General features: G+C 40.6%; 1 protein-coding gene across 3 annotated transcripts in view; it reads left to right on the top strand.

Moving 5' to 3' along the window:
* Nucleotides 1-24,937, top strand: part of LOC133640502 (probable proton-coupled zinc antiporter SLC30A4) — a 65,490-nt gene that overhangs the window by 17,129 nt on the left and 23,424 nt on the right. For all 3 annotated transcript variants that reach the window (XM_062033966.1, XM_062033959.1, XM_062033975.1), the window contains 4 exons: nucleotides 14,063-14,216; nucleotides 14,337-14,547; nucleotides 15,085-15,190; nucleotides 15,280-15,414. In XM_062033966.1, the coding sequence (XP_061889950.1) occupies nucleotides 14,063-14,216; nucleotides 14,337-14,547; nucleotides 15,085-15,190; nucleotides 15,280-15,414 (606 nt within the window). The remainder of the gene's footprint in view (nucleotides 1-14,062; nucleotides 14,217-14,336; nucleotides 14,548-15,084; nucleotides 15,191-15,279; nucleotides 15,415-24,937) is intronic.

Genomic DNA, 24,937 nt, shown 5'->3' on the forward strand with positions numbered 1-24,937 from the left:
TGAATTTTTTTTCTAGCTCCTCCACTTAAACGTTTATGATCCATATTTCCCTTCTTTCTTTGCACATTGGCTCTTTGCCTATCACAACAGATAAACCAACTATGTGTGTGTGTGTGTGTGTGTGTGTGTGTGTGTGAGTTTGTTTGTGTGTTTATGATCGGTGCTGCTTCCTTCAAGTGTGTGAGGTGATTTAGAAAACTAGCAACCCAGCATCAACACTCCAAAGCAGAGAATAACAGCTTACTAGCATAGACAATTGAGAGCAGAGAATCAACTGATTCGTCTGATAGACAGCAGGAGAGCAGAGTGGTCAGTGATGATCGAATCAAGAAAATGTCTAAATGGCAAGGGAACAGACTGATTTGTACTGAGGAGAAAGAGAGAGAGAGCCAATTACAGTGAAATATATTCCAAAAGAGCCAAGTGACTAGCTGAAGGCAGGGACAAATGCCTTGGAGTGACCAACAAGAGTGCAAAGTACCAAATGGCAAAATGTGGAAAGACCAACAGGCAGATCTGCTTTTACCTCTTATCTTCACAACCAAAAAGTTGCTAAATGATGTTTTCAGTCGCTAGCCAGGTATGGCCAAAAGACGCGAAATCTAGCGGCAAAGTCGGTCAATCACACTGACAGTGAAACAAATATTTTGAAAAGATAATAATTGTACACCTTTGTGCACTTTAGTCTTCTATCTAAATATTTTCACAAAGGACACCAAGGCAGCTTGCTAGCTATGATGGGAGCAACAATGTCTGATAGACAGCAGGAGAGCAGAGTGGTCAGTGATGATCCAATCAAGAAAATGTCTAAATGGCAAGGGAACAGACTGATTTGTACTGAGGAGAAAGAGAGAGCCAAGTACAGTTAAATATATTCCAGAGCCAAGTGACTAACTGAAGGCAAAGACAACAGCCAGATACCTTAGCAGAGACCAACAAGAATTCAAAGTACCTAATAGCAAGATGGCGAGACCAACACAATAAATTGTATTAGGATTTAATTTATTAACGTTAATCTTAACAGCCAAAAAGTTGCTGAATAATGTTTGTAGTCGCTAGCCAGGTATGCCCAAAACAAGAGTCGCTAAACCTAGCAGCAAAGTTGCTTAATTGCAACACACTCTAGGATTCAGGGGAATTAAGGATAATAAAGATATTAATTGTACAACTTTTTGTACTTTTTTTCTAGTTTTTTGAGTCGCCAGCCATGTATGGCCAAAAGTCGCTAATTGAATGCCAACGTTGCTTAATCGCCAACACACTGGGACTCACTGAAGGACTGACTGAATAAAAAAGATAATTAAGATAATTGTGTACTTTTCTCTTCTGATATTTTCTCTAAGGACCCCAAGCTATCTGCAAGCAGCAATAATGTCTGACAGACAGGAGAGCAGAGTGGTCAGTGATGAATGGCAAGGGAACAGGCTGATTTGTACTGAGGAGAAAGAGAGAGAGAGAGCCAATTACAGTGAAATATATTCCAAAAGAGCCAAGTGACTAGCTGAAGGCAGGGACAAATGCCTTGGAGTGACCAAGAAGAGTGCAAAGTACCAAATGGCAAAATGTGGGAAGACCAACAGGAAGATCTGCTTTTACCACTTATCTTCACAACCAAAAAGTCGCTAAATGATGTTTTTAGTCGCTAGCCAGGTATGGCCAAAAGACGCGAAATCTAGCGGCAAAGTCGGTCAATCACACAGTGAAACAAATAATTTTAAAAAGATAGTAATCGTACAATGTCTTGTACTTTTGTCTTCTTTCTTAATATTTCTCAAAGGACACCAAAATGTCGCTATCTGCAGGCAGCTTGCTAGCTATGATGGCAGCAACAATGTACCTTAGAGTGACTGACCAACAAGAGCTCAAAGTACCTAATGGCAAAATGTGGAGAGACAGACACAATAAATTGCATTAAGATGAAGAGAACTGTTGCTATTATTAATCTTAACATCAACCAGAAAGTCGCTAAATGTCACCAGCCAGGTATGGCCAAAAGTCGCTTAATTGGCCACACACAGTAACAGAGAAACTAACAAAAAAAAGATCATAAAGATAATAGTTGTACAACTGTGTGTACTTTTGTCTTCTTTCTAAATATTTTCCCAAAGGACACCAAAATGTTGCTATCTGCAGGCGGGAGCGTGCCTATGTTCCCCGGGTCCTATGTTCCCCGGGTCCTATGTTCCCCGGTTGTTCCTGGGTCTTTGTATGCGACCGGGGAACTTAGGACCCTTTTTCTAAAAAAGGGTCCTATGTTCCCTGCATTGTATCTGGCGAAATTGCGAAATTGTGCCCTGACCAAAACCATCCCTAAACCTAACCTGTCACAGGGCGTTGTGGAGCACTTTTTTTTGGCGAAATTGTGCCCTGACCAAAACTATCCCTAAACCTAACCTGTCACAGGGCGTTGTGGAGCACTTTTTTGGCGAAATTGTGCCCTGACCAAAACCATCCCTAAACCTAACCTGTCACAGGGCGTGCGGCAGCAGATAGAGCAACTCAAACGCGAACTTCCTTCCTTCGACAACTTAAACGCGTCTCTGTCATGCGTGTCTGCGTGCGTCTTACTTAGTCGCGCATTGGAAGCAGCGGGGAACATAGAACCCTTTTCTGGAAAAAGTGTTGTACGTTCCCCGCAGCGGGGAACATAGAACCCTTTTTTTTAAAAAGGGTCCTTAGTTCCCCGGTAGAGGGGAACATAGGACCCGGGTAACATAGGGACGGGGAACATAGGGATGACCCGCTGCAGGCAGCTTGCTAGCTATGATGGCAGCAACGATGTCTGCCAGACAGGAGAGAGTGGTCAGTGACGATCGAATCGAGAAAATGACAAAATGGGTCAAAGACCAAAAAGTTATTAACTGACAGCAGTGACAAATGTCAGACTGTAAACTTTCTCGAAAGAAAAGGACAAAATGGGAAGATGCTGATAATAACAGCAAAATGGAAAATATAAGAATTTCCAAGTAATGCTCAACTCAAGTGTGTGTGTGTGTGTGTGTGCGCGCGTTAAACTTCTTGTTGAATGATTTCAAATTATCTCTGAGTCTGAACTGAGGGAAAGGAAACCAAATTTTGAGCAGTCTCTCACGAGTTCAAAATACCAAATGAGGAGATTCTAAAAGAACAGACCGGTTTATGAAAGACTTGATGGGGGAGGGGCACAGCTAAGAATACTTGAGTGAGATTCTGTGATCCAAATTCGAGATAGAGCTTTTTGATAATGATAATTTGTCAGAGTAAGGTTGTGTAATCAAAATTTGAGAATGAGCTTTGTCAATCAATCAAGAATATTTGCATTAAGTTCTGTGATCAAAATTCAGAAACAACCTTTAATAATTGATAAAGAATATGTGAGTGAGGTTGTGTGATCCATCCAATTTGAGAATTAGCTTTGATAATAATGATTGAGAGCCTCTGGCCCTCTGTGGATCATGGCCGCGGGGCCAATTTTGCCTGGCCCCTTGGGGCCTCTGTGGGTCGTGGCCGCGGGGCCAAGTTGGCCTGGCCCCTTGGGGCCTCTGACCCTCTATGGATCGGGGCCAAGTTGGCCTGACCCCTCGGGGCCTCTGGCCCTCTATGGATCATGGCCGCGGGGCCAAGTTGGCCTGACCCCTTAGGACCTCAGGCCCTCTGTGGGTCGCGGCCGCGGGGCCAAGTTGACCTGGCCCCTTGGGGCCTCTTACCCTCTATGGATCGTGGCCGCGGGGCCAAGTTGACCTGGCCCCTTGGGGCCTCTGGCCTTCTGTGGCTCGCGGCCGCGGGGCCAAGTTGGCCTGGCCCTTTGGGGCCTCTGGCCTTCTGTGGGTCGTGGCCGCGGGGCCAAGTTGGCCTGGCCCCTTGGGGCCTCTGACCGTCTATGGATCGTGGCCGCGGGGCCAAGTTGACCTGGCCCCCTGGGGCCTCTGACCCTCTATGGATCGTGGCCGCGGGGCCAAGTTGGCCTGGCCCCTTGGGGCCTCTGACCGTCTATGGATCATGGCCGCGGGGCCATGTTGGCCTGGCCCCTTGGGGCCTCTGGCCCTCTGTGGGTCGCGGCCGCGGGGCCAAGTTGACCTGGCCCCTTGGGGCCTCTTACCCTCTATGGATCATGGCCGCGGGGCCAAGTTGGCCTGGCCCCTTGGGGCTTAAGATTATTATTTTTGCAAAAGTAGTTTTGCTTGGGTCGCGGCCGCGGGGCCAAGTTGGCCTGGCCCCTTGGGGCCTCTGGCCCCCTGGGCCTGGGCCCGGTAGGCCCGGTCATTAATCCACCTATGCCTGCGGGCCTGTTCTAAAAAAAAAATTTAAAAAAAATTTAATTTTTTTTTTTTTAATTTAAAAAAAAAAAAAAAATCTACACAGAAAAAACACAAGATACACTTTCAATCAGTGCATCAACCCAAACAACCTCCCCCATGCACACTCATCCACACCCACTCACACAAAAGGGGTTATTTCTTTCTGCTACCAATATTCTGGTTCCCACAACATAGACAACCCATCTGCAAGGGACACAGTCCCTGAAGCACACATGATTGTATAGGCTGCTGGTCCACTAACATTTTCCTTAATTACTATTTTTTATGTAATTATTTTTATATTGTTTTACTTTCTTTTTTATCCAAGAAAATGTTTTTATTTATTTATCTTATTTTATTTTATTTTTTTAAAAAGGGCCTTACCAGGTTGTCAATGAAATTAGATTTGTTTAAAGGGTTTTTTAAACCAGGCCCAGTCCAGATAATGTCCAAGTCGGACTCAGCAACACACACCTTCATTCATGTACACAGAAAAAAATTAGGGAACACAACAGATTGCATACAATTTATAAACAAAATTACATTTTCAAAATAAGCATTTATGTACAGTCCAGATTATGTCCAGGTCACTCAAATTAGGGAACACAACAACAGATATCATATAATCTATAAACATAATTATACTTTCAAAATAAGCCTTTGAGGACTTCTCATCTTTTTTTTAATGTTTTTTGGCATCATTATCGTTTTCAACCATGTAACTTTCTAAAGTTAGAAAATACTGAATAAATGTTTTAAAGAAAGTAATACTAAGTGAATATCTGTTTTTGGCCTTAAAAATAAACATTTTACCGAGTACTATAATTAAATTGACTAAATCATGATTGTCAATGAACTCTCCTAAAATAACAGAAACCACATTAAGCTTCATAAACAAACCAATCCTTAAACACATTTTTTCAACTTCCACCCAAAACAAAGACACAATATGACAATACCAAAACAAATGCAGGGGGGATTCAGGCTCCTGACAACAAAATCGGCAATCATCTGACTCTGTCATATTCCATAATTTTAACATTTTCCCTGTGGGTAAGAAGTTATACATAATTTTAATTTGAAAATAACGATTTTGCACATCGATAGTGGTTTTATAGATTAGTTTGAATATGGCATCCCATGGCAACGGGCAGTCAAAAAAGTCCTCCCATTTTCCATTTGTGTTGTATGAGGCAGCCTTCAAAGATTTCTTTATTAAATAAAAATTATATATTTTTCTATTTATTTTAGTTCTTTTTTGCCAACTAGAATTTCTTATTAGAGGTTTACAAACTAATAATTTAGTAGTTCCATAATTAATTATTTGTTTCCATCTTTTCCCAATTACTCCAGTTAGTTGATAAAATGAAAAGCTTGAGCAAGCATCACCATACATAGCTCTAAATTCATCATACTTCATAATGTTACCATTCTCATTGATAATATCATTGACAAAAATGATTCCTCTTTCAAACATATTTTTCCAAAAGAAAGGCTTTCCATCTACTACAATATTAGAGTTCATCCATATTAACTGCTGCAAAATATCGTCTCTTTTTTCTGGCACATAAAATTGAAAACACCACTATGAGTGGATTGTTTCCTTTATGAACCCCGCCATGTTTCCCAGCAGACTCTCTGGGAGGGGATCACTTATAAAAAAAGGATACAATTTCTTTTGATACAGTACATGTTTTTTGTCCAACAGGACATTTGTGTACCACTCAATGTTTAAATACATCTTTGGAACAATTGATGCTTTTAAGACAGACACATAGCTTCAAGGTTGAGAAGTTTCAGGCCCCCATATTCATACTCTTTGTACAAAACCTTTCTTTTAATCTTTTCTGGTTTGCCGTTCCAGACAAAATCGAAGACCCTCCGCTCATAAATCTTAAAAAAGTTTTGTGATGGAGCTGGTAATGACAAAAACAAATAAATAAATTGAGGAATAATAAACGAGTTGGCAATAGACATTTTACCATACAAGGTTAGGGATTTCCCTTTCCATAATTGCATGATTTTGTCCAGCTTTCTTAGTCGATTATCATAATTTACTGAGCCTAGATCTTCCAGATTTTCTGGGACAACAACACCAAGTATGTTAACTGGTCCATCTGTCCACAAAACAGGCACTTTGCATTCCATTCGAAAGGACGTTCCCTTTAGATTTCCGATCCTTAACATTTTACATTTATCATAATTAAGCTTAAGGCCAGATTGCTGTGAAAATATGTCCAAAAGATTAAGAAGGTTCCGCAAACAATGAGGAAAAATCTTATCTTTGTGAATCAGCCTTTTCTGACATGAACTTCATCAAGAACAAACACAGAACACGCCTCACTGATACACATCTGCAAGACTCACTCAGAGTTGCAGTGTCAAGTTACACACCAGAGTACAACACACTAGTTAACAGCATGCAATGCCAGGCTTCCCACTAACTGACAAAGAAACAGATAACAGATTTGGTGTCAAGTTCAAAGTGTGACATGATTTAAAAATTTGAGAGTTTACTTATGTATTTTACATGAGTTATTATTTGTACAAACATGGTGCAAAGTAATTCATGATTTGTTAAAAAATGTTAGTGGCTAGCTAGTTAAAATGGGATATTGTGATTTCACAAGACTGTCTTAGAAGTGATCATTTGAAAATGTTCAATTTGAAAAATGTGCACTTAGAGAAAATATAAAAATAAAGTGTTGCATATTGATATTTATCTGTTTCTATATATATTTATTGTGAGAAATCATTAAGATGATCAGTGTTTCCACAAAGATAAATATCATTAATTATTAATAATAACAGAGTTAAAGGTAAATTGAGCAAATTGGCTACTTCTGGCAATTTATTTAAGTGTGTATCTAACTGGTAGCCCTTCGCATTAATCAGTACCCAAGAAGTAGCCCTTGGTTTCAAAAAGGTTGGTGACCCTGCATTAGATAAAGTATTCTTAAAAGAAGAAAAGGACAGAGCTTATGATGCATACAAGATTCGAAGAGAAAACGAGGTTTCCATGGCGGATTACATCGTTCAGTTCGAGCAGAGGTACGACAAAATGCGCAAATTTGACATGGTTCTTCCTGACGCTGTTTTGGCATTCAAGTTGTTAGATACAGCCAGTCTCGATGTTAAAAATAAACTGCTTGCGCTTACAGCTTGTTCAACACTTACATTTGCAAGCATGAAGTCAGCTTTAAAAAGGATTTTTGGAGACAATATGCAGCCTCCCACAGGCAGCGGGGGAATTCACGTGCGTGAAGATGTTGCCTTTTATTTGGATCAAAGAAAAAGAGACGGAAGGAAATTTCGTTCCCAATCCGACCAAAAGAGGGCGCCGTTGACAAGACTCAAACCCACTAGATAGGTTCGGCAGGAGGTCTAAGTGTGCTATTTGCCAGAGTACATTTCACTGGGCTAAGGACTGCCCAAATAAGGCTGAACATGTAAAAATGACAGAGGAAAATGCAGAGACAGAAGCAATTGAAGAGTGCAATGTAACATTGCTTTCTAAAGAGTCAGTTTCTGATGCTGAAATATTCATGGTAGAAGCCTTAGGTTCAGCTGTAATTGACACTGCATGCACCAGAACAGTCTGTGGTGAAAAATGGCTGGAGAATTACATTCATACACTGAAGGAAAGTGACAAGCTTAAAATGGAAAATACACAGAGTAGAAGAGCTTTTAAGTTTGGTGATGGACAAGTTGTTCATTCCGTAAAAAAAGTAAAAGTCCCAACTAAAATAGGACAAACCAGGTGCCACATAGAGACTGAGGTGGTCTCAGTGAACATTCCTTTATTACTAAGTAAAAAGTCACTTAAGAGGGCAAAAGCAGTGCTTGACATTGAGAATGATAAAGCCACAATGTTTCAGAAACCAGTGCCTCTTGAGATTACATCCTCAGGACACTACTGTGTAAACATAGTGGACAGAGATTGCACAGCCACCTGTGAGAATGAACCCCAAACTGATGAGGTTCTGGCCATAAGAGATGGCATGAGTAAAGATGAAAAACACAAAGTATTGGTGAAACTTCACGAGCAGTTTGGACATGCCTCAGTTGATAAACTCAAAAAATTACTAATTAGTGCTGGAAGTAATGATGATGAGAGTGTTACTATTCTGAAGGACATCGTAAGCAGCTGTGAAACATGTCTCAAGTACAACAAGCCCAAACCAAAGCCATCAGTTGGTCTACCAATGGCTTCAACGTACAATGAAACTGTGGCATTAGATCTACACGAGCTAGAACCAAATGTGTGGTACTTCCACATGATTGATCACTTCACCAGGTTCAGTGCTGGTAGCATTGTTACCACAAAAAATCCAGTGAAATTGTGAGGCACTTTATTCATTCCTGGGTGAGTGTTCATGGAGCCCCATCTAAGATTTTTTGTGACAATGGAGGTGAATTCAATAATGAGGAAATGAGAGACGTGGCTGAGAACTTTAATATTGAAGTGAAAACTACTGCTGCTGATGGAGTAATGGATTGATGGAAAGACATAACCAGACCCTTACAGAGATCCTGTTAAAAGTGAAGAAAAGCAGTGTTTGTGACTGGAAAACAGCCCTAGATTGGGCCTTGATGGCAAAGAATACAATGCACAATGTGCATGGATTTAGTCCATACCAGCTGGTGTTTGGACAAAACCCGAACCTACCTTCTGTGCTGGTTGATAAACCGCCTGCCCTGGAGGGCACTACCATGAGTAAATGGGTAGGACAGCACATTTCAGCATTACATGAAGCAAGGACAGCGTTTACTGAGGCAGAGTGCTCTGAGAGAATCAGGAGAGCTCTGCGCACACAGCTTCGCAGCACAGATTAATACTACGAAACTGGAGATAAAGTGTACTACAAAAGAATGGACTGCAATGAATGGAAAGGCCCTGGGGTGGTAATTGGATGAGACGGGGTGGTAATATTTGTTAGACATGGAGGCTCCTATGTCCGGGTGCATCGCTGTAGACTGCGCAAGGCCACAGATCACTACACTGACACGTCTCGTGACAGCCAAGAAAGCCAGACAGAACTTAATGCAGCAGAATGTGGCATTGAACATGTTGAAGATCTACCCGTTACTGTATCTAGTGATGTAGACAGTGTGCCTGACACAGAGAATGCGCCAGGGAGCTCCAATAATGACAGAGACAGCAATGAGCATGATAATGATCCATCCGACAGACAACCTCCTATCATAAAAACAGACCGTAGTATGAATCTAAAGGCAGGACAATTCATTAAGTATGTGGAAAGAGACACTGGAATTTCACACACAGCAAAAGTGCTAGGTCGAGCGGGAAAGGCAACTGGAAAACACAGACTGGTACAATCTGGAGTACACTGAGCCAGTTAACCTCACTGGCACAACAAGGTCAGCTGACCTTTCACAGGTTGACACACTGCAGATTCAGTCATCGGACAGGGTGGAACAGCCATCTGATCACGAGGATGTACTTGTTACAAAGGATGTGTCATTTGAATCAGCTAAACTTACTGAAATCAGTAACTGGGAGACACACAAAAATGCATTTCCACAAGATGGGTGTGTACACTCAAAGACACACCAGACGGCATAGTTCCAAAAGCAAGGCTAGTGGCGAGAGGATTTGAAGAGCTAAACACAAAAGATCTCCCAAAAGACTCGCCAACATGTGCCTCAGAGTCTCTTAGACTACTCATGTCTGAGATATGTCAAAGCCGATGGACACCCCACTCTATGGACATTAAGTCAGCATTCCTTAAAGGAAATGAGTTATCCCAAGACATCTATGTTCGTCCACCACCTGAAGCTAAGAGTGAGGGAACTCTATGGAAGCTAAACAAATCTGTTTATGGACTAAATTATGTATCACTGTACTGGTACAATAGGGTTAAAGAAACAATGTTGCAAACTGGAGGAAAGATGTCACAAATTGACCCTGCTATATTTTATTGGTTGGATAAAGATTGTAATGTGTCTGGGGTGCTTGCTTGTCATGTTGATGATTTCATCTGGGGTGGTTCACAGATTTTCACAACAACCGTAATCCCTCACCTGCAATCTGCCTTTCAAGTGGGCAGAGAAGAACATGACATCTTTCGCTATGTAGGCATGGAGTACGTCACTGCAAATGGAGTAACATGTATGCATCAAGACAATTACATACATAATCTCCAGCCAATTCACATAGACATCTCCAGAGCCATGAGACAGAATGCTCTTTTGACTGAAAGTGAAATTGATGACCTGAGATCAAAAATAGGTCAACTTCTGTGGGTTGCCAGACAAAGTAGACCAGATATTATGTTTGATACATGTGTCCTTGCAGCTAACATAAAACATGCTACTGTGCAGACTTTACATGACACAAACAAGGTGGTGAGAAAATTGAAATCAGAACAAGTGACACTGAAGTTTCAGAACCTGGGAAAAGACAGTTCTCAAACTTATTCGGGTGTTACCATTTAGTGGTCAATTGTACGGAATATGTACTTCACTGTGCAACCTACTAATAAAAGTTTCAATCAATTCAATAAAAACTCTAAAGCTAGTAGTGTTCTGCGACGCCTCGCTGGGAAACCTTACAGATGGAGGCACTCAAGGGGGACATCTCATTCTGCTGATGGGTGAGGAAGGAAGATTCTCACCTGTGTATTGGCAGTCAAAAAAGATCAGGAGAGTCATACGTAGCACTCTTGCTGGAGAAACTCTTGCCCTTGCAGATGCTGTTGACAGTGCCATTTCTTTATCTGACCTTCATGCAGAACTTACCACAGGGAATGTATCACAACATGTCTTACCAATAGTGTGTGTCACTGATAACCACTCCCTTGCAGACGCCATTAAGTCTACTAAGTCAGTGACAGAGAAAAGGCTCCACCTTGAAATAAGTGGCATCAAAGAACTTCTTCAGAAAAAGAATCCAGCTAGCTGACTGTTTGACAAAACAAGGTGCATCCGCACTTCAGCTCCTAAAGGCACTCAGTGTTGGAGAGTGGAAACTGGAATAGAGACTATTCTTTTGTGGACAGTTTTTTTGTTGGTCACCATGTTCTTACATTTTCATACTTATGGACATTAATAATAGACTGTGATTTTTTGTGTTAAAAAAAAACAAAAAGAAAAAGTGGGAGATTGTAAATGTTCTGTTTTTGCATTGCGCATTATTATGGTACACTCTTTTAGTGTATTTACGGTAACTCCGAGCATACATTGCTCTATGCGCGGGCTCCGGTTGCTAGTCGGTTATGTGAACGGCAGTGGCCGGTTTGTTATTGTGTTCCCTGAATTTAAACTCAGTAAAGTATACGTATACAAAGAAGAAGGTTGTCGTCATTGAATTATCAGTGAGCTTTTTTGAACTCACTCAAACTGGGGAAGTGTGACAGTGTACCTTTCTGTAAATCTCTGGCAAGCACTGTCAACTTGCGCTCGAATGCCAAAATCTCCTCCAACGTGCAGGGCTGTGTGTCCTTTCCCCTGAGGAGCTGTGTTTAGCGTGTTCAGGTGCGCTGTCATGTCTACCATGGAGTGTAGCTTTTCCAGCCACTCTGGCTGTTCCAACACAGGATATGTGAGCCCTTAGCTGCCCAGAAAGGTTTTCACCTCTTCCAGACACACGGCAAAGCGTTTCAGCACCTCGCCTATGGACTGCCACCGGACTTTGTTGTGCAACAGGAGATCAGAATATGTGCTTTCCAGCTCGTCCAGTAACGAACGAAACTGACGGTGATTTAAAAATATGTTAACACATTTTATAAGATCGCCATAATAATCTTAATAGAATTACATTTTGAAAATGAATTAACTAAAATCAAATATTTTAATTAAATACTCATTAATTATTTTCAACAGCTGAGCCGCATCAGAGTGATCAAAGAGCCGCGGGTTGCCGACCCCTGGTATAAGGTGAACCAGGAACTCTCAGGTTGCTGGCACGGCCACTCTCCCAACTGCGCCACGCTGTCCCCATCAAAGGACTTCTCAAGCAAGTCAGAGCTAGCAAAAATAATGAAAATAAATTAAAAAAATTCTGCTTGCCATAACCATAATTTTTTTCTTTCTAATAAATGCACATCTTTAAAAATTTAATTGATTGCACTTTTAACATGTGTGCATTCATAATTTTTTTTAATCATAAAAATGCAAACCTTCATTATTTGCTGCCAAACAGTTCACAGCTCCCACATACTACTGCTCTAATGTGCGCTCTATTGCAGTGCCGATGCGGAAACTATGTCCGCATATTAAATGTTCTTGATGCTCCATGTAGTCCTGATATATAAATTATTAGTTACACTTATTTAATGATTAATCAAAGCAACAGAATATGATTTGTTTTCTAAGCGAATAATCAATTTAAAGGGGAACTACACTTTATTTATGTTTTTTGCCTATCGTTCATAATCATTATGAGCGACATGACAATGGATTTTATTTTTTTGCATTCTAAATATTAAATAAATGCGATCAAAATTTGCTTACAATGGCACGTATGGGAGCCGCGCAATTCCGCCTATACAGCCCTTAAAAAAACAAGGGGCACATTTATAGTAACAGATAATATTTACATATTTTGATCATTTTAAGCATACGTGGCACATTAATTTAAAAAAATGCATCACAACGTTGGCTTTTTTTTTCTTCATCATTGATTACTCACTGCAGACTTCATGAGAGTCATCAAGCATAATAAAACCTCACTTACTGTGCAAGGTCTGCTGTCATTAGGATGCGGACTGCTGGGATGTTCATATATTCTCATTTAGTTGAATAATGCCTCATAACAGCCACTTCCGGGTCCTAAATTGGCTGTCAAAGTGTTCCAACTAGTCGGATTACCAACTCAGACTTTTGTCCTGTGAGATGCATGATTCATGATCAAGAATAAACTTACAGGGAGCAAGGTAGTGAGAAAGCAGCAAACAACTCAATGTTAAAATAGGGACAGACGGTAGTGATCACGGTACCGCTATAAATTGTTTGTCTGCGTTAGTGCTTATAATAACAATATCACTAATACTTGGTTAATATTCAAGTCACAAAATGTAAATGGAGTGATTGATTGATTGAGACTTTTATTAGTAGGTTGCACAGTGAAGTACATATTCCGTACAATTGACCACTAAATGGTAACACCCGAATAAGTTTTTCAACTTGTTTAAGTCGGGGTCCACTTAAATTGATTCATGTATTGTTGGTGGTTTTTGAATGGTTATTTATTGGATTTTACGGGCAAAATAGAGGAACTCCCATTGGTTCCGCTGTAAACAGACTTGTATTTACTTTTATTTAATATTTAGAATCCATTAAAAAACAACTCCATCCATCGTCATGTCTTTCATAATGATTGTGAACGATAGGCAAAATTCCCCAAAAAGTGCAGTTCCCCTCAAAGCTCTAGTTACGACGCTAATTTCAAGTTAATTGTGATAAGTGAAGCAGTCATCAAACAATTTTCAAGTAGCTATGAAAATCTACCATGTATTTCACTGCTTTTAACATGATAAAAAAAGCTCAATTTCTTGTCTTTAATTTAGTCATGAAAGTACTTCCCAAAAACATGCTTTGAAAAAGATGGATCGTGTTATTTTCGAATCAGTAGGATATTATTCAACTCATAATGGCAAACAGCATCACGTGTGTATCTATCTATGAAAATTTACAATTTAATGGCGATCCAAATTAGAAGCGCTTGCATTTTGGTTCCAACTAGAGGTTTTCTTCAATTACATCTGTGATTTAGGCAGTCCGAGTGCTTCTAAATAAGTGCTTACTGTCTTTTTGTTGTGCAGAGGTGGTATCAGCAGTCCTCAGTGTGGCACTCATCTACATCCTGACGGCCGTATTGCTCTTTGAGGCGGTCGAGAGAACGGTACACCAAGACTTCAATATTGACGGCGACGTTATGCTCATCACGGCGGCTGTGGGTGTGGCTGTCAACCTCATGTGAGTTTAAATGTCCAAAGTGCTGTGTGGGTTCACCATGAAATCAACTAAATTGATTCTCTTTGCGTGTTCATTTCTTACTGCAGCTGTGAGATGTTTTAACATGTCTTTTCTATTTAGAATGGGCTTCTTATTAAACCAAGGTGGTCACCTTCACGCTCACGGCCACGGTCACTCCCATGGCCAAGCAGTTGTGTCGCGGTCCGCAGGGTCCGGACAGAACCAAAGGCCACACGGTAGCCTGGCTGTCCGAGCCGCCTTCATCCACGCTTTGGGCGACCTCTTCCAGAGTGTTGGTGTTCTCATAGCGGCCTATGTTGTCCGCTTCAAGGTGCTTTGTCTAGGAACTACAGCTTATGTCTCGCACACTTCTGTCTCATGTACAGTATCACACATAAGTGATCACAATTCAGCTACTACATTACATCTTCTCATGGGGTTATACTGCAACTTGTACAGCAGTAAATATTGACTGTACTTCTGAAAAATAAGTCAACATTGTGTATTGTGTAAATAGATGGGCACACGTGTGAGTACATGTCACACACACAGTCACATTCGTGTTGAAATTCAGGTTTCTCTCACTGAACCGAAGCACACCCAGGGTTTGCAGCACTAATGGCTGTTATTGATATTATTGCAATGCTTGAATGTACAAGACACAATTATCTTGCTACCCATTGTGTTGACAGCTGTTTCAACAATAATGGCTGTGGGTGGAAATATTTTCAGTGGATAGTAAACCAATATTGCTACTCAAACTGTACATGGACTTCTCTAAAGTTTCATTTCCAAAGTAGATTTACTGCTCAAACCAAAGCTCAGTTATCTATAGTTGTGCTCACTATGAAGTGTACTTTCTTCACAGCCTGAGTACAAGCTGGCAGACCCCATCTGTACATATATCTTCTCTGTGCTGGTTCTCCTCACCACAGTGCGCATCTTACGCGACACAACAATCATAGTGCTGGAGGGCAAGTACCCTTTTTTCCAAGCAAAATGAACGACCCTGTGTTCTTGCAAAAGGATTGACATATTTTTTTTCACTTCTGTTGGGATGTAGGCGTCCCCAGACATCTAGATACTGTGCAGATTAAAGAGGATCTTCTGAAGCTGGAGGACGTCCAGTCTGTGGATGAGTTGAATGTTTGGGCGCTGACTACTGATAATACTTCAGCACTTGTTCATCTTCAACTATGTGAGTCGCTTAAACACTATATGCATGTATTTATATTGTAATATCACGATCTGATTATATATCTTGTTACATGTGCAGCAGTTAAGTCTTCTACATAACATACTTTACTGTGTGTTTATTAAGGTTCTCTGAACATCTACATTAAGGCTCAATCCGAATTCTCCCTCTTTCCCCTTTCGTTTTAAACCTCCCCCTTGGCCCTAAGAATCTAGTGCCATGGCGAACTGTTGAAAATACGGCCCTAAGAATTCGGATGTTGCTCAAGTCTCGCTATGTCATTAACCCTCACTGTCTGCTGGCAGTGACGTAACGCAGATGGGACAAATGTTTGTTTACTTTCAAGATGCCGTCGGATGCAATGTTCAGCTTTGCATCATGGGGCTCTTTTTAATGTATTTCGCCTGTCTACATCAAGAAGAAAATACAGTAAATACACTAAAACAAAACCCAGAAAGAAAAGTGCTAAAATAAAAATACCTTGGATTAATGAAACAATTTGGATTCTTATGAAAAATCGGGACTCAGCTCTCAAAAGAGCAATTAAAACAGGTCTAAATACGGATCGTATGATTTTTAAAAGTTTGAGGAACAAAGTTACAATGCTTATGCGGAAGTCTAGGGCTGACTTTCACTTAGAATTAATCAAAGCTGCAAAAGGGAACATTAGACAGTTATGGAAAACCATTGACAAACTCACTGGAAGAGAGCAAACAAGAAACAACACTATAACATTAAATATCAATGGCACTACTATCACAGACAGTCTGGACATAAGCAATCATTTTAATGAACATTTCATCCAGTCTGTACAAACCCTGAATAAAAAATTCCCTCAAAATCAGTGCAAAGAATTGCCATTTATTCAGGATGGACTAAGTTTAGAATTAACAAATGAAACAAAGGTAAACAAAATCCTCTCTGCATTATCAAACTTACGATCTAGAGATATATACGGTCTGGACACTTTCTTTCTAAAAACTTAAAGATAGTCTTACTGCTCCTATAACAACATTGATAAATAAATAAATAACAGAAAACACTTTCCCTACCACGTTGAAAACTGCCAATATCATCCCAATCCATAAAGCAGGAAATAAACAAGACATCAACAATTACAGACCAATTAGCCTTCTCCCCGTTATATCCAAAGCAATAGAAAAAGTGATCGTTGAGCAACTCACAGAACATTTGGACTATGAAGACCTCCTACATCCCATGCAGTTTGGGTTTCGGGCAAATCACTCGACCGAAACTGCATGTTGCCTTCTACTAGAAACAATCAAACAAAACCTTGATAATGGAGGTGTAGTTGGAGCAATATTCTTAGACCTCCGCAAGGCATTCGATACAGTCAGTCACCCCACGTTACTTACAAAATTAACATATTTTAAACTGTCGACAGATACTTTGGCCTGGATTATGTCATATCTATCTGGTCGGACCCAATGTGTCCGTATTGATAACACAACATCCAGTCTCACTGCTACTGATATTGGCCTGCCACAAGGCTCTAATATCGGCCCTCTTCTTTTCTCCATGTATATAAACGACCTGCCATCTGTATGTGAGGATGTAAATATCCAGATGTATGCAGATGACACGGTTATTTATACTTGGGGAAAGGACGCTGAAACGGTTGCCAGAAAACTTACAGCAGCCATGGAGAAGGTGGCAAGATGGCTACATGACTCTTGTCTTACATTAAACATTAAGAAAACTGCAACAATGTATTTTGTAAACAAATATAAAATGTCATCCTTTCCAAATATAACGGTTAATAAGGAAATAATACAAAATGTTAGTGAATATCGTTACCTGGGTGTCATTTTAGAGCCAACACTTGGCTTTAAAAAACATATCAAACAGATGTGCCAGAGTCTTAAATACAACATGAAAACGTTCAAAAGTATCAGGAATTCATTAACACTGGAGGCAGCTCAAACTTATTTTAATGCAATGATTATGTCTCGTTTTTATTATTGTATAACATGTTGGTCGCAGGCAAGCAAAATGACACTGGGGCCATTGGAAAATTTGCACAAACAATCCCTCAAAATCCTTGACCGAAAACCACAACACCACCATCATTGTTTAGTTCTCCAAAAATATAGTTTGTTAAATTTAGCTAACATTCAAAGATTAGCATCAATACGAATGGCCCATCGAATCTTAAATAACACTGCACCAGCGCCACTTAAGCACTTTGTCCAGTTTACATCTGCTGTGACAACTAGAAACACACGAGCCTCCACCAGGGGGCAGTGTAGCGTACCCAGATGTAAAACCTCTTTTGCACAATCAGCCTTTTCATATAAAGCCATAAAGGAATGGAACGTCCTCACAACAAACTTGAAAAGTCTAACAGATTACTCTTCATTCACAATTGAAGTTAAAAAGTGGCTTTGGAGCAATCAAAATATATGTTTGACACATCAACCTAATGTGTATTATATCCAAGAGAGCATTTTTATTGTAAATTGTGAGGTGTGTCTGTTAAAATCATGGTTGTTTTTACAAATGATGACAGATGTGAACAAAAGCATGTATTGTCTTTGTGTGATGATGTAAATGAGGTGTGGTTGTATTGTATATTAAGTATGTGTCCATGAAAGGGCATTTTATGACTTTTTTCTTAATACTTGTGTATGATTTTATTGTCATAATTTTATTGCATGATTTTTGTATCCCTTTAATTTAGGTGGCCAGGGACTGCAGATGGAAATAGCTATTTAGCTATAATCTGGTACAGAACATATCTGTCTTTGAGCTTAATGTTTCTGTACATTGTCCCTTCAAATAAAGACTAAACTAAACTAAACTAAGAAGACAGTTGAAAAGACAATCTTTATAGGCAAATGCTGATGCATCAGCTTATGGTATGTAAAATGTTTCATTGAGGGAAATCATTATACGTCAATTTTGGCTCAGTTTTATGAAATCCACTATTTTGCACTCTAGTGATTCATTTGTTTGCTGTATTGCACTTGATATCTATAGAGGTATTCAAGCTCATTTTGTTTTGAGGGCTGTGCGGCCCTAACATATGGCCTTCCCTCCTTACCTGACGGAGAAATTTATACACCGATTGATTGACGTGAACGCGCAAAACCAAGGGTTTATTTGGATTTGGCCTAATAGGGGTGTCACAATACACTTCCAATGAATACTGATATTGGAGCCTTGAGTGTGATGCGATATCCGCACAAGTCATAGTACATACTTATTTTGTAGTGCAGAATGTTAGAAAAGGCTTTGTCAAGTGAAATTACTCAAAGAATAATGTTAGGTATGAAAAACACACACACCTTATGGCAGATGTAGGGGTTTGAAGTGGACTACCGTAGTCATTTGTTTGTTTTGGTGACACTTAGTGGTCACAATAATTAATTAAATAAAAAAATAAATTAGCCAGGCATATTTTCTACTGGATACTTTCTAATAAGTTCCTGCCCTGGAGACTTTGCATTTGTTAGTGGTCTGCAACTATAATTATTTCATCATTCTTTATATTGACAAATCTCTCGTGTTGCATAGCTAGCATCCCCCTGACAGAGTCTTGTTTGATTTATAATTCTTCTGTGCGGGGTGGCGCCAGACTTGTAATTCTCTTCCAAAACACTAAAAGGTAGTGTCTCCAGAAATAACTGCAGCTGTTGTTAACGAGATACTGTATTTTCTTTCCTGTAAAGTGACAACATCGTGTACACTGGAACTAATCGTTCACAATCATCAGTTTACTTTAAATGGACGTTTTATCTATAAACCAGAGGAAAATACATTTGTAAATATAGACCGTGCAATTTCTGAACAATTCGCGGCAGAGGACGCTATCATTATTCGCAACGCTATTCGCCGTTAGGGAGAAGGGAAAAGAGAGAGCTGTGATGTAGTCAATCTTGTGCTAACAACAGGTTCAATTCCAACACATATTATCTCTCATGACCACACATCTTTTTCTCTTACACACACTTCTCATTCTCCGTCAATAATCTTTCAGGCTCGGTATATTTACAAACATTTGTGAACTCTGAACATGACCATACAGATTAACACCAGCATATCGTTTACTAAAAATAGTTTTTAACAGTTGTATTTACACGATAGCTCTCGAGTCCCATGTCCCGAAAGGCGAATAGCGTTCAATGTCTCTGCCGCGACTTGTTCAGAAGTTGCACGGTCCATCTTTACGAATGTATTTTCCCTGTGGTGTATAGGTAAAACGTCCATTAAAAGAAATCTGATGATTGTAAATGATTAATTCCAGTGTAGACACAGATGTTGATGTCATCACTTCATAGGAAGAAAATACAGTATCTAATCAACACCAGCTGCAGTTGTTCCTTCTGGAGACACTGCCCCTTAGTGTTTTGGAAGAGAATTACAAGTCTGGCACTAACCCCCACAGAAGAACTATAAATCAAACAAGACGCCGCCGGGAGACGCAAGCTACGCGACGCGAAAGTATATTGCAGCCTTTAAACTGCAATTTTGTTAAATTAAGGATCTCAGGGTATTCAATTGATCACAACTAGACTGTTTGGTTTGTCTGAGAAGACATTTCGCCTCTATCCGAGTAGGCGTTATCAGTTCATGCTCATAGACTTAAATTGGTCAGATCTAGTCTAGCGGCTTGATGAGCTTCGTGCGTTGCGGTGGAGATGTAATCAAACTCTCATTAGACACATTTTACCTTTGGCCTTGTAGGTATATTTATTGTAGCGGCAGTAACGTAACTTGCTGCCGCTCTAACAATCAGAACGACTCATGACATATGAACCCGGAACAGGAAGTATAGGTGTCAGGTAACACAGAGGTAAACACTGCCCTCTAATGGACACAATGGGTAAGGGCGTACAACAGTATAACACTTAAAGGCCTACTGAAATGAATTTTTTAAATTTAAACGGGGATAGCAGATCCATTCTATGTGTCATACTTGATCATTTCGCGATATTGCCATATTTTTGCTGAAAGGATTTAGTATAGAACAACGACGATAAAGTTCGCAACTTTTGGTCGCTGATAAAAAAAAGCCTTGCCTATACCGGAAGTAACGTGACGTCACAGGAGGAAGGATTCCTCACAATTCCCCGTTGTTTACAATGGAGCGAGAGAGATTCGGACCGAGAGAGATTCGGACCGAGAAAGCGACGGTTACCCCATTAATTTGAGCGAGGATGAAAGATTCGTGGATGAGGAACGTTAGAGTGAAGGACTACAGAGGCAGTGCAGGGTGTATCTTTTTTCGCTCTGACCGTAACTTAGGTACAAGGTCTCATTGGATTCCACACACTCTCCTTTTTCTATTGTGGATCACGGATTTGTATTTTAAACCACCTCGGATACTATATCCTCTTGAAAATGAGAGTCGAGAACGCGAAATGGACATTCACAGTGACTTTTATCTCCACGGCAATACGTCGTTGACGCACTTTAGCTACGGAGCTAACGTGACAGCATCGGGCTCAAATGCAGATAGAAACAAAATTTTAAAAAACCCTGACTGGAAGGATAAACAGAAGATCAACAATACTATTAAACCATGAACATGTAAATACACGGTTAATAATTACCAGCTTGGCGAAGCTTAACAATTGAAGCTAACTACGGAGCGGCGGCGGCGGCGGGCGTTGTAGCTGTCGACGACACCCCGGCCGCCATCAGAGTCGGCAAGAAACATATATTTCCCCAAAGTTACGTACGTGACATGCACATAGCGACACGCACGTACGGGCAAGCGATCAAATGTTTGGAAGCCAAAGCTGTACTCACGGTAGTGCGTCTGCTATCCAGCTCAATTACAACACAACCTCCTGATTGTGTTGTTGTCCATTAAACAAATTGCAAAAGATTCACCAACACAGATGTCCAAATACTGTGGAATTGTTCGATGAAAACAGAGCAGTTTGTATTGGTGACACATTGGGTACGAATACTTCCGTTGCCGTCGTGACGTCACGCGCATACGTCATCATACATAAACGTTTCCAACCGGAAGTTTAGCGGGAAATTTAAAATTGCACTTTATAAGTTAACCCGGCTGTATTGGCATGTGTTGCAATGTTAAGATTTCATCATTGATATATAAACTATCAGACTGCGTGGTCGGTAGTAGTGGGTTTCAGTAGGCCTTTAACACCCCCACTCGCTCTTAGCTTATTGTGGTACATCATTTTCATAGAAAATAAAACAACAAAAACACATTTTGGCACACGTAATGCTTTTCTTGCACTCTAAGTGCCAAACAAATACTGAGCAAACTTCTTCAGTTGTAGCTTAGTGGCTGGTTTTGTCATCAAGTCAGCAATCATCTTGTCAGTAGGACAATAATCCAAACATATTCTCCCACTATTCACAGTTTCACGTATGAAATGATATTTAGTATCAATATGTTTGCACCTTCGTCGGTTTACTGGATTTCTAGCTAGTGCAATAGCTCCCTTGTTGTCATCGTAAACCTTGGTTTGTGCATACTGACACTTATCAATACCTTTGAGTAACTGTTGCAAATACACAAATACATACACTCCTGTATGGCTGACGCTAAGGCCATGTATTCTGCCTCGCAGGTAGACAGTGCAACTGTTGGTTGCTTTCGACTCTTCCATGAAATGAGTGTACTTCTCTCACTTAAACTGGCACAGTACCCTGTAGTGCTACGTCTGTCTGTGACCTCAGATGCCCAGTCAGCATCACTGTAGACTATTAGACCAAGTTCACCTGTGTCATCCTTTTTAAAACATAACCCACGGTCTGTTGTACCTTTTAAGATACCTGAAAACGTGCTTTACAGTGTTCCAATGCTCCTCATTTGGCTCAGCAAAATGCTGGGAAAGTTTACTGACCACATAACTTAAATCTGGTCTAGTGCAAGTAGCCAAATAGATTAAACTTCCCACTGCTTCTCGATAGATCCTTGGTTCTTCCATTTTTACAGAATTTTCTGTGTATTCGAGTTTTGACTCGCATGGGGTCTCTCTGGCCTTACAATCCTGCATCCCAAATCTGGAGAGGATTTTGTTCACGTACCTGTTTTGTGACATTGTGACTTGGTCCTCTGACTGTTTAAAATCTATCCCTAGAAAACTGTTTAATTTCCCCAGGTCTTTCATTTTAAATCTCTCAGTGAGCATCACTTTGAAATTTTTCACAACCTTCTCATTGTTAGCAGCAATTATCAGATCATCAACCCACACAATCAAAATCACTTTTTCATTTTCTTTTTCCCTTGTGTATTGGCAGTTATCAGCAAGATTTTGATCAAAACCGTTTTCAGTGAGATATACATGCAACAGAGAATTCCAGTTTCGACCTGACTGCTTGAGACCATATAAGGACTTCTCTAATTTGCATACTAGCTTCTCTCCTGTTTTTGACTTTTTCTCATAACCTTCAGGTTGTTTGAGATAGATCTCACAGTCAATTGGTGCGTGTAGGTATGCGGTTTTCACATCCATTTGATGTAAAACCAGATCTTCCTGCACTGCTTTTTGCATGATTTACTCTGACAGTTGTCATGTCAGCAGTAGGTGAGAATGTTTCCTCATAATCGATGCCTTGTTTTTGGCTATAACCTTTTGCAACAAATCTTGCTTTACACTTATCTGACCCATCTGTATTACTCTTGAGTGTATACACCCACCTACCCCACACTGCCTTTTTGCCTGGTGGTAACTGGGTGATTTTGAATGTATCATTCTCTTTTAGTGACTGCATTTCGTCATTCATTGCACTTATCCACTGCCGTGACCTGGTTGATCGTATGGCACCCTGGTAATTTTGTGGTATGTCGCAAACTGCTCTATAACATGAGTCTACACTAGTTACCAGCCTGTCTGCTGTGTCTTCCATGTCATATTCCTGTAGGCGCACAGGCCTTCTCCTAACTCTAGGTGGGTTTTTTCTTCCCTGACCCCCAGCGCTAGACTGTTCACCTTCAATCTCAGAAACAGAAACATCATCTTTAACACTTTGACCTGATGCATTTCCCATTTTTTCATCATAATTTTCCTCATTGTCAAGGACCCTAGGGTGTACCTCTCTGTCCTGATACTCAGTGTGTGGTCCATGTGTTTGTGTTTCTTTTTTGTTGACTGTCTTGCTTGTGAATTTCACCAGCCTGTGTTTTTGGACCATTTCTGTGTCTTGATAAAACACAAGATAAGCTGGGCTGTTCTTGTCGTACCCGATAAAACGACCGTGCTCACATCTAGGATCTAACTTCCCTTTCTCTTGTATGTATGCAAAGCACACAGATCCGAATTTCTGAAGTTTGGACATGTCTGGCTTCTTGCCTGTGAGCATCTCATGAGGTGTTTTCCTTGTGCGTTTACTGTAACATCTGTTTCGCACATAGGCAGCTGTCTGTACAGCATAATTCCACATTTTGTCTGGTATTTTACTGTCAAAAATCATACACCTGCCCATCTCATAGAGGGTTCTCCAACTTCTCTCTGCCGTGCCATTTTGGTGAGGCGAATAGGGTGCAGATGTCTCGTGCTTAATCTTATTTTTGGTTTAACAGTGCTTTGAATTCCTTGCTCGTAAATTCAGTAGAATTATCAGAGCTTAGACATTTAACTTCCCCAAAAGGGGCGGAGTCTGCTAAGAACCTCTCTGTGGCGTGTACAGCATCACTTTTGTATTTGAGAAAATATACAGTCATAGCACCTGAATAGTCGTCCGTAAAGGACTGCATATTTGTGACCTTCTAAGCTTGGGGTTCTCATAGGACCGGCTAAATCAGTATGGACCAGTTGTAAGGGCTCTGTAGCCTTTCTGTCTGGCTCCCTATTTCTTGTCTGTGTGAATTTACCCCTTGCACATATTTCACACAGCTGTACTGGTCTGGTTGCACTGCCTCTGATTTTCATACCTTTACCACACCCATTAATTTTTGTACATCCTCATAATTGCAGTGACCCAATATTTCATGCCAGGTTTGCATGTCGTGGCACATATTGCATTTATCAACATTTTTCTGAACAGTTGGTAAGTAAAACAGATTACCACTCTCATGGAAGTCAAACCTGTCCCCTTTCTTGGTGATCATGTGGCCGTCTCTCTTCTTGAATGTCACTGTCGCTCCACCGTTTGTTGCCCTTGCCACTGAGAAGATGTCATGTGGATAGGTTGGTATATACAACGCCTCCTGTAGCTGTGCTCTTTGTTGTTGTCCCTCGTTGTCTAGCAGATAGATCAGCACCGTCCTTCTGCGTTGCGCCGTCCCACTGCACTTGGTCCCATCCGCCAGCTAGATAGAATGGGTGTCGGGCTAGAATGTGTTGTCAAAGCTCTTGAACTTGGCGATGTCGTTCACAATATGAGATGTCGCTCCGGCGTCCATCATTATCCCTTTCTTCTTCATGTTGACAGATGGCCTTTCGTCTGTTGCATGCTTGGCCATGAAACATTGATCCTCGTCGTCGATGTCCTCCTCTTCTTCTGCAACTTTTCTGGCTCCGTCTTTTCCCTTTTTCCTGCATAGAGACTCTGTGTGTGTGTGTTACTCTTGCAGTGACTG

Source organism: Entelurus aequoreus, linkage group LG02, assembly GCF_033978785.1.
Source record: "Entelurus aequoreus isolate RoL-2023_Sb linkage group LG02, RoL_Eaeq_v1.1, whole genome shotgun sequence".
Classification (NCBI taxonomy): domain Eukaryota; kingdom Metazoa; phylum Chordata; class Actinopteri; order Syngnathiformes; family Syngnathidae; genus Entelurus; species Entelurus aequoreus.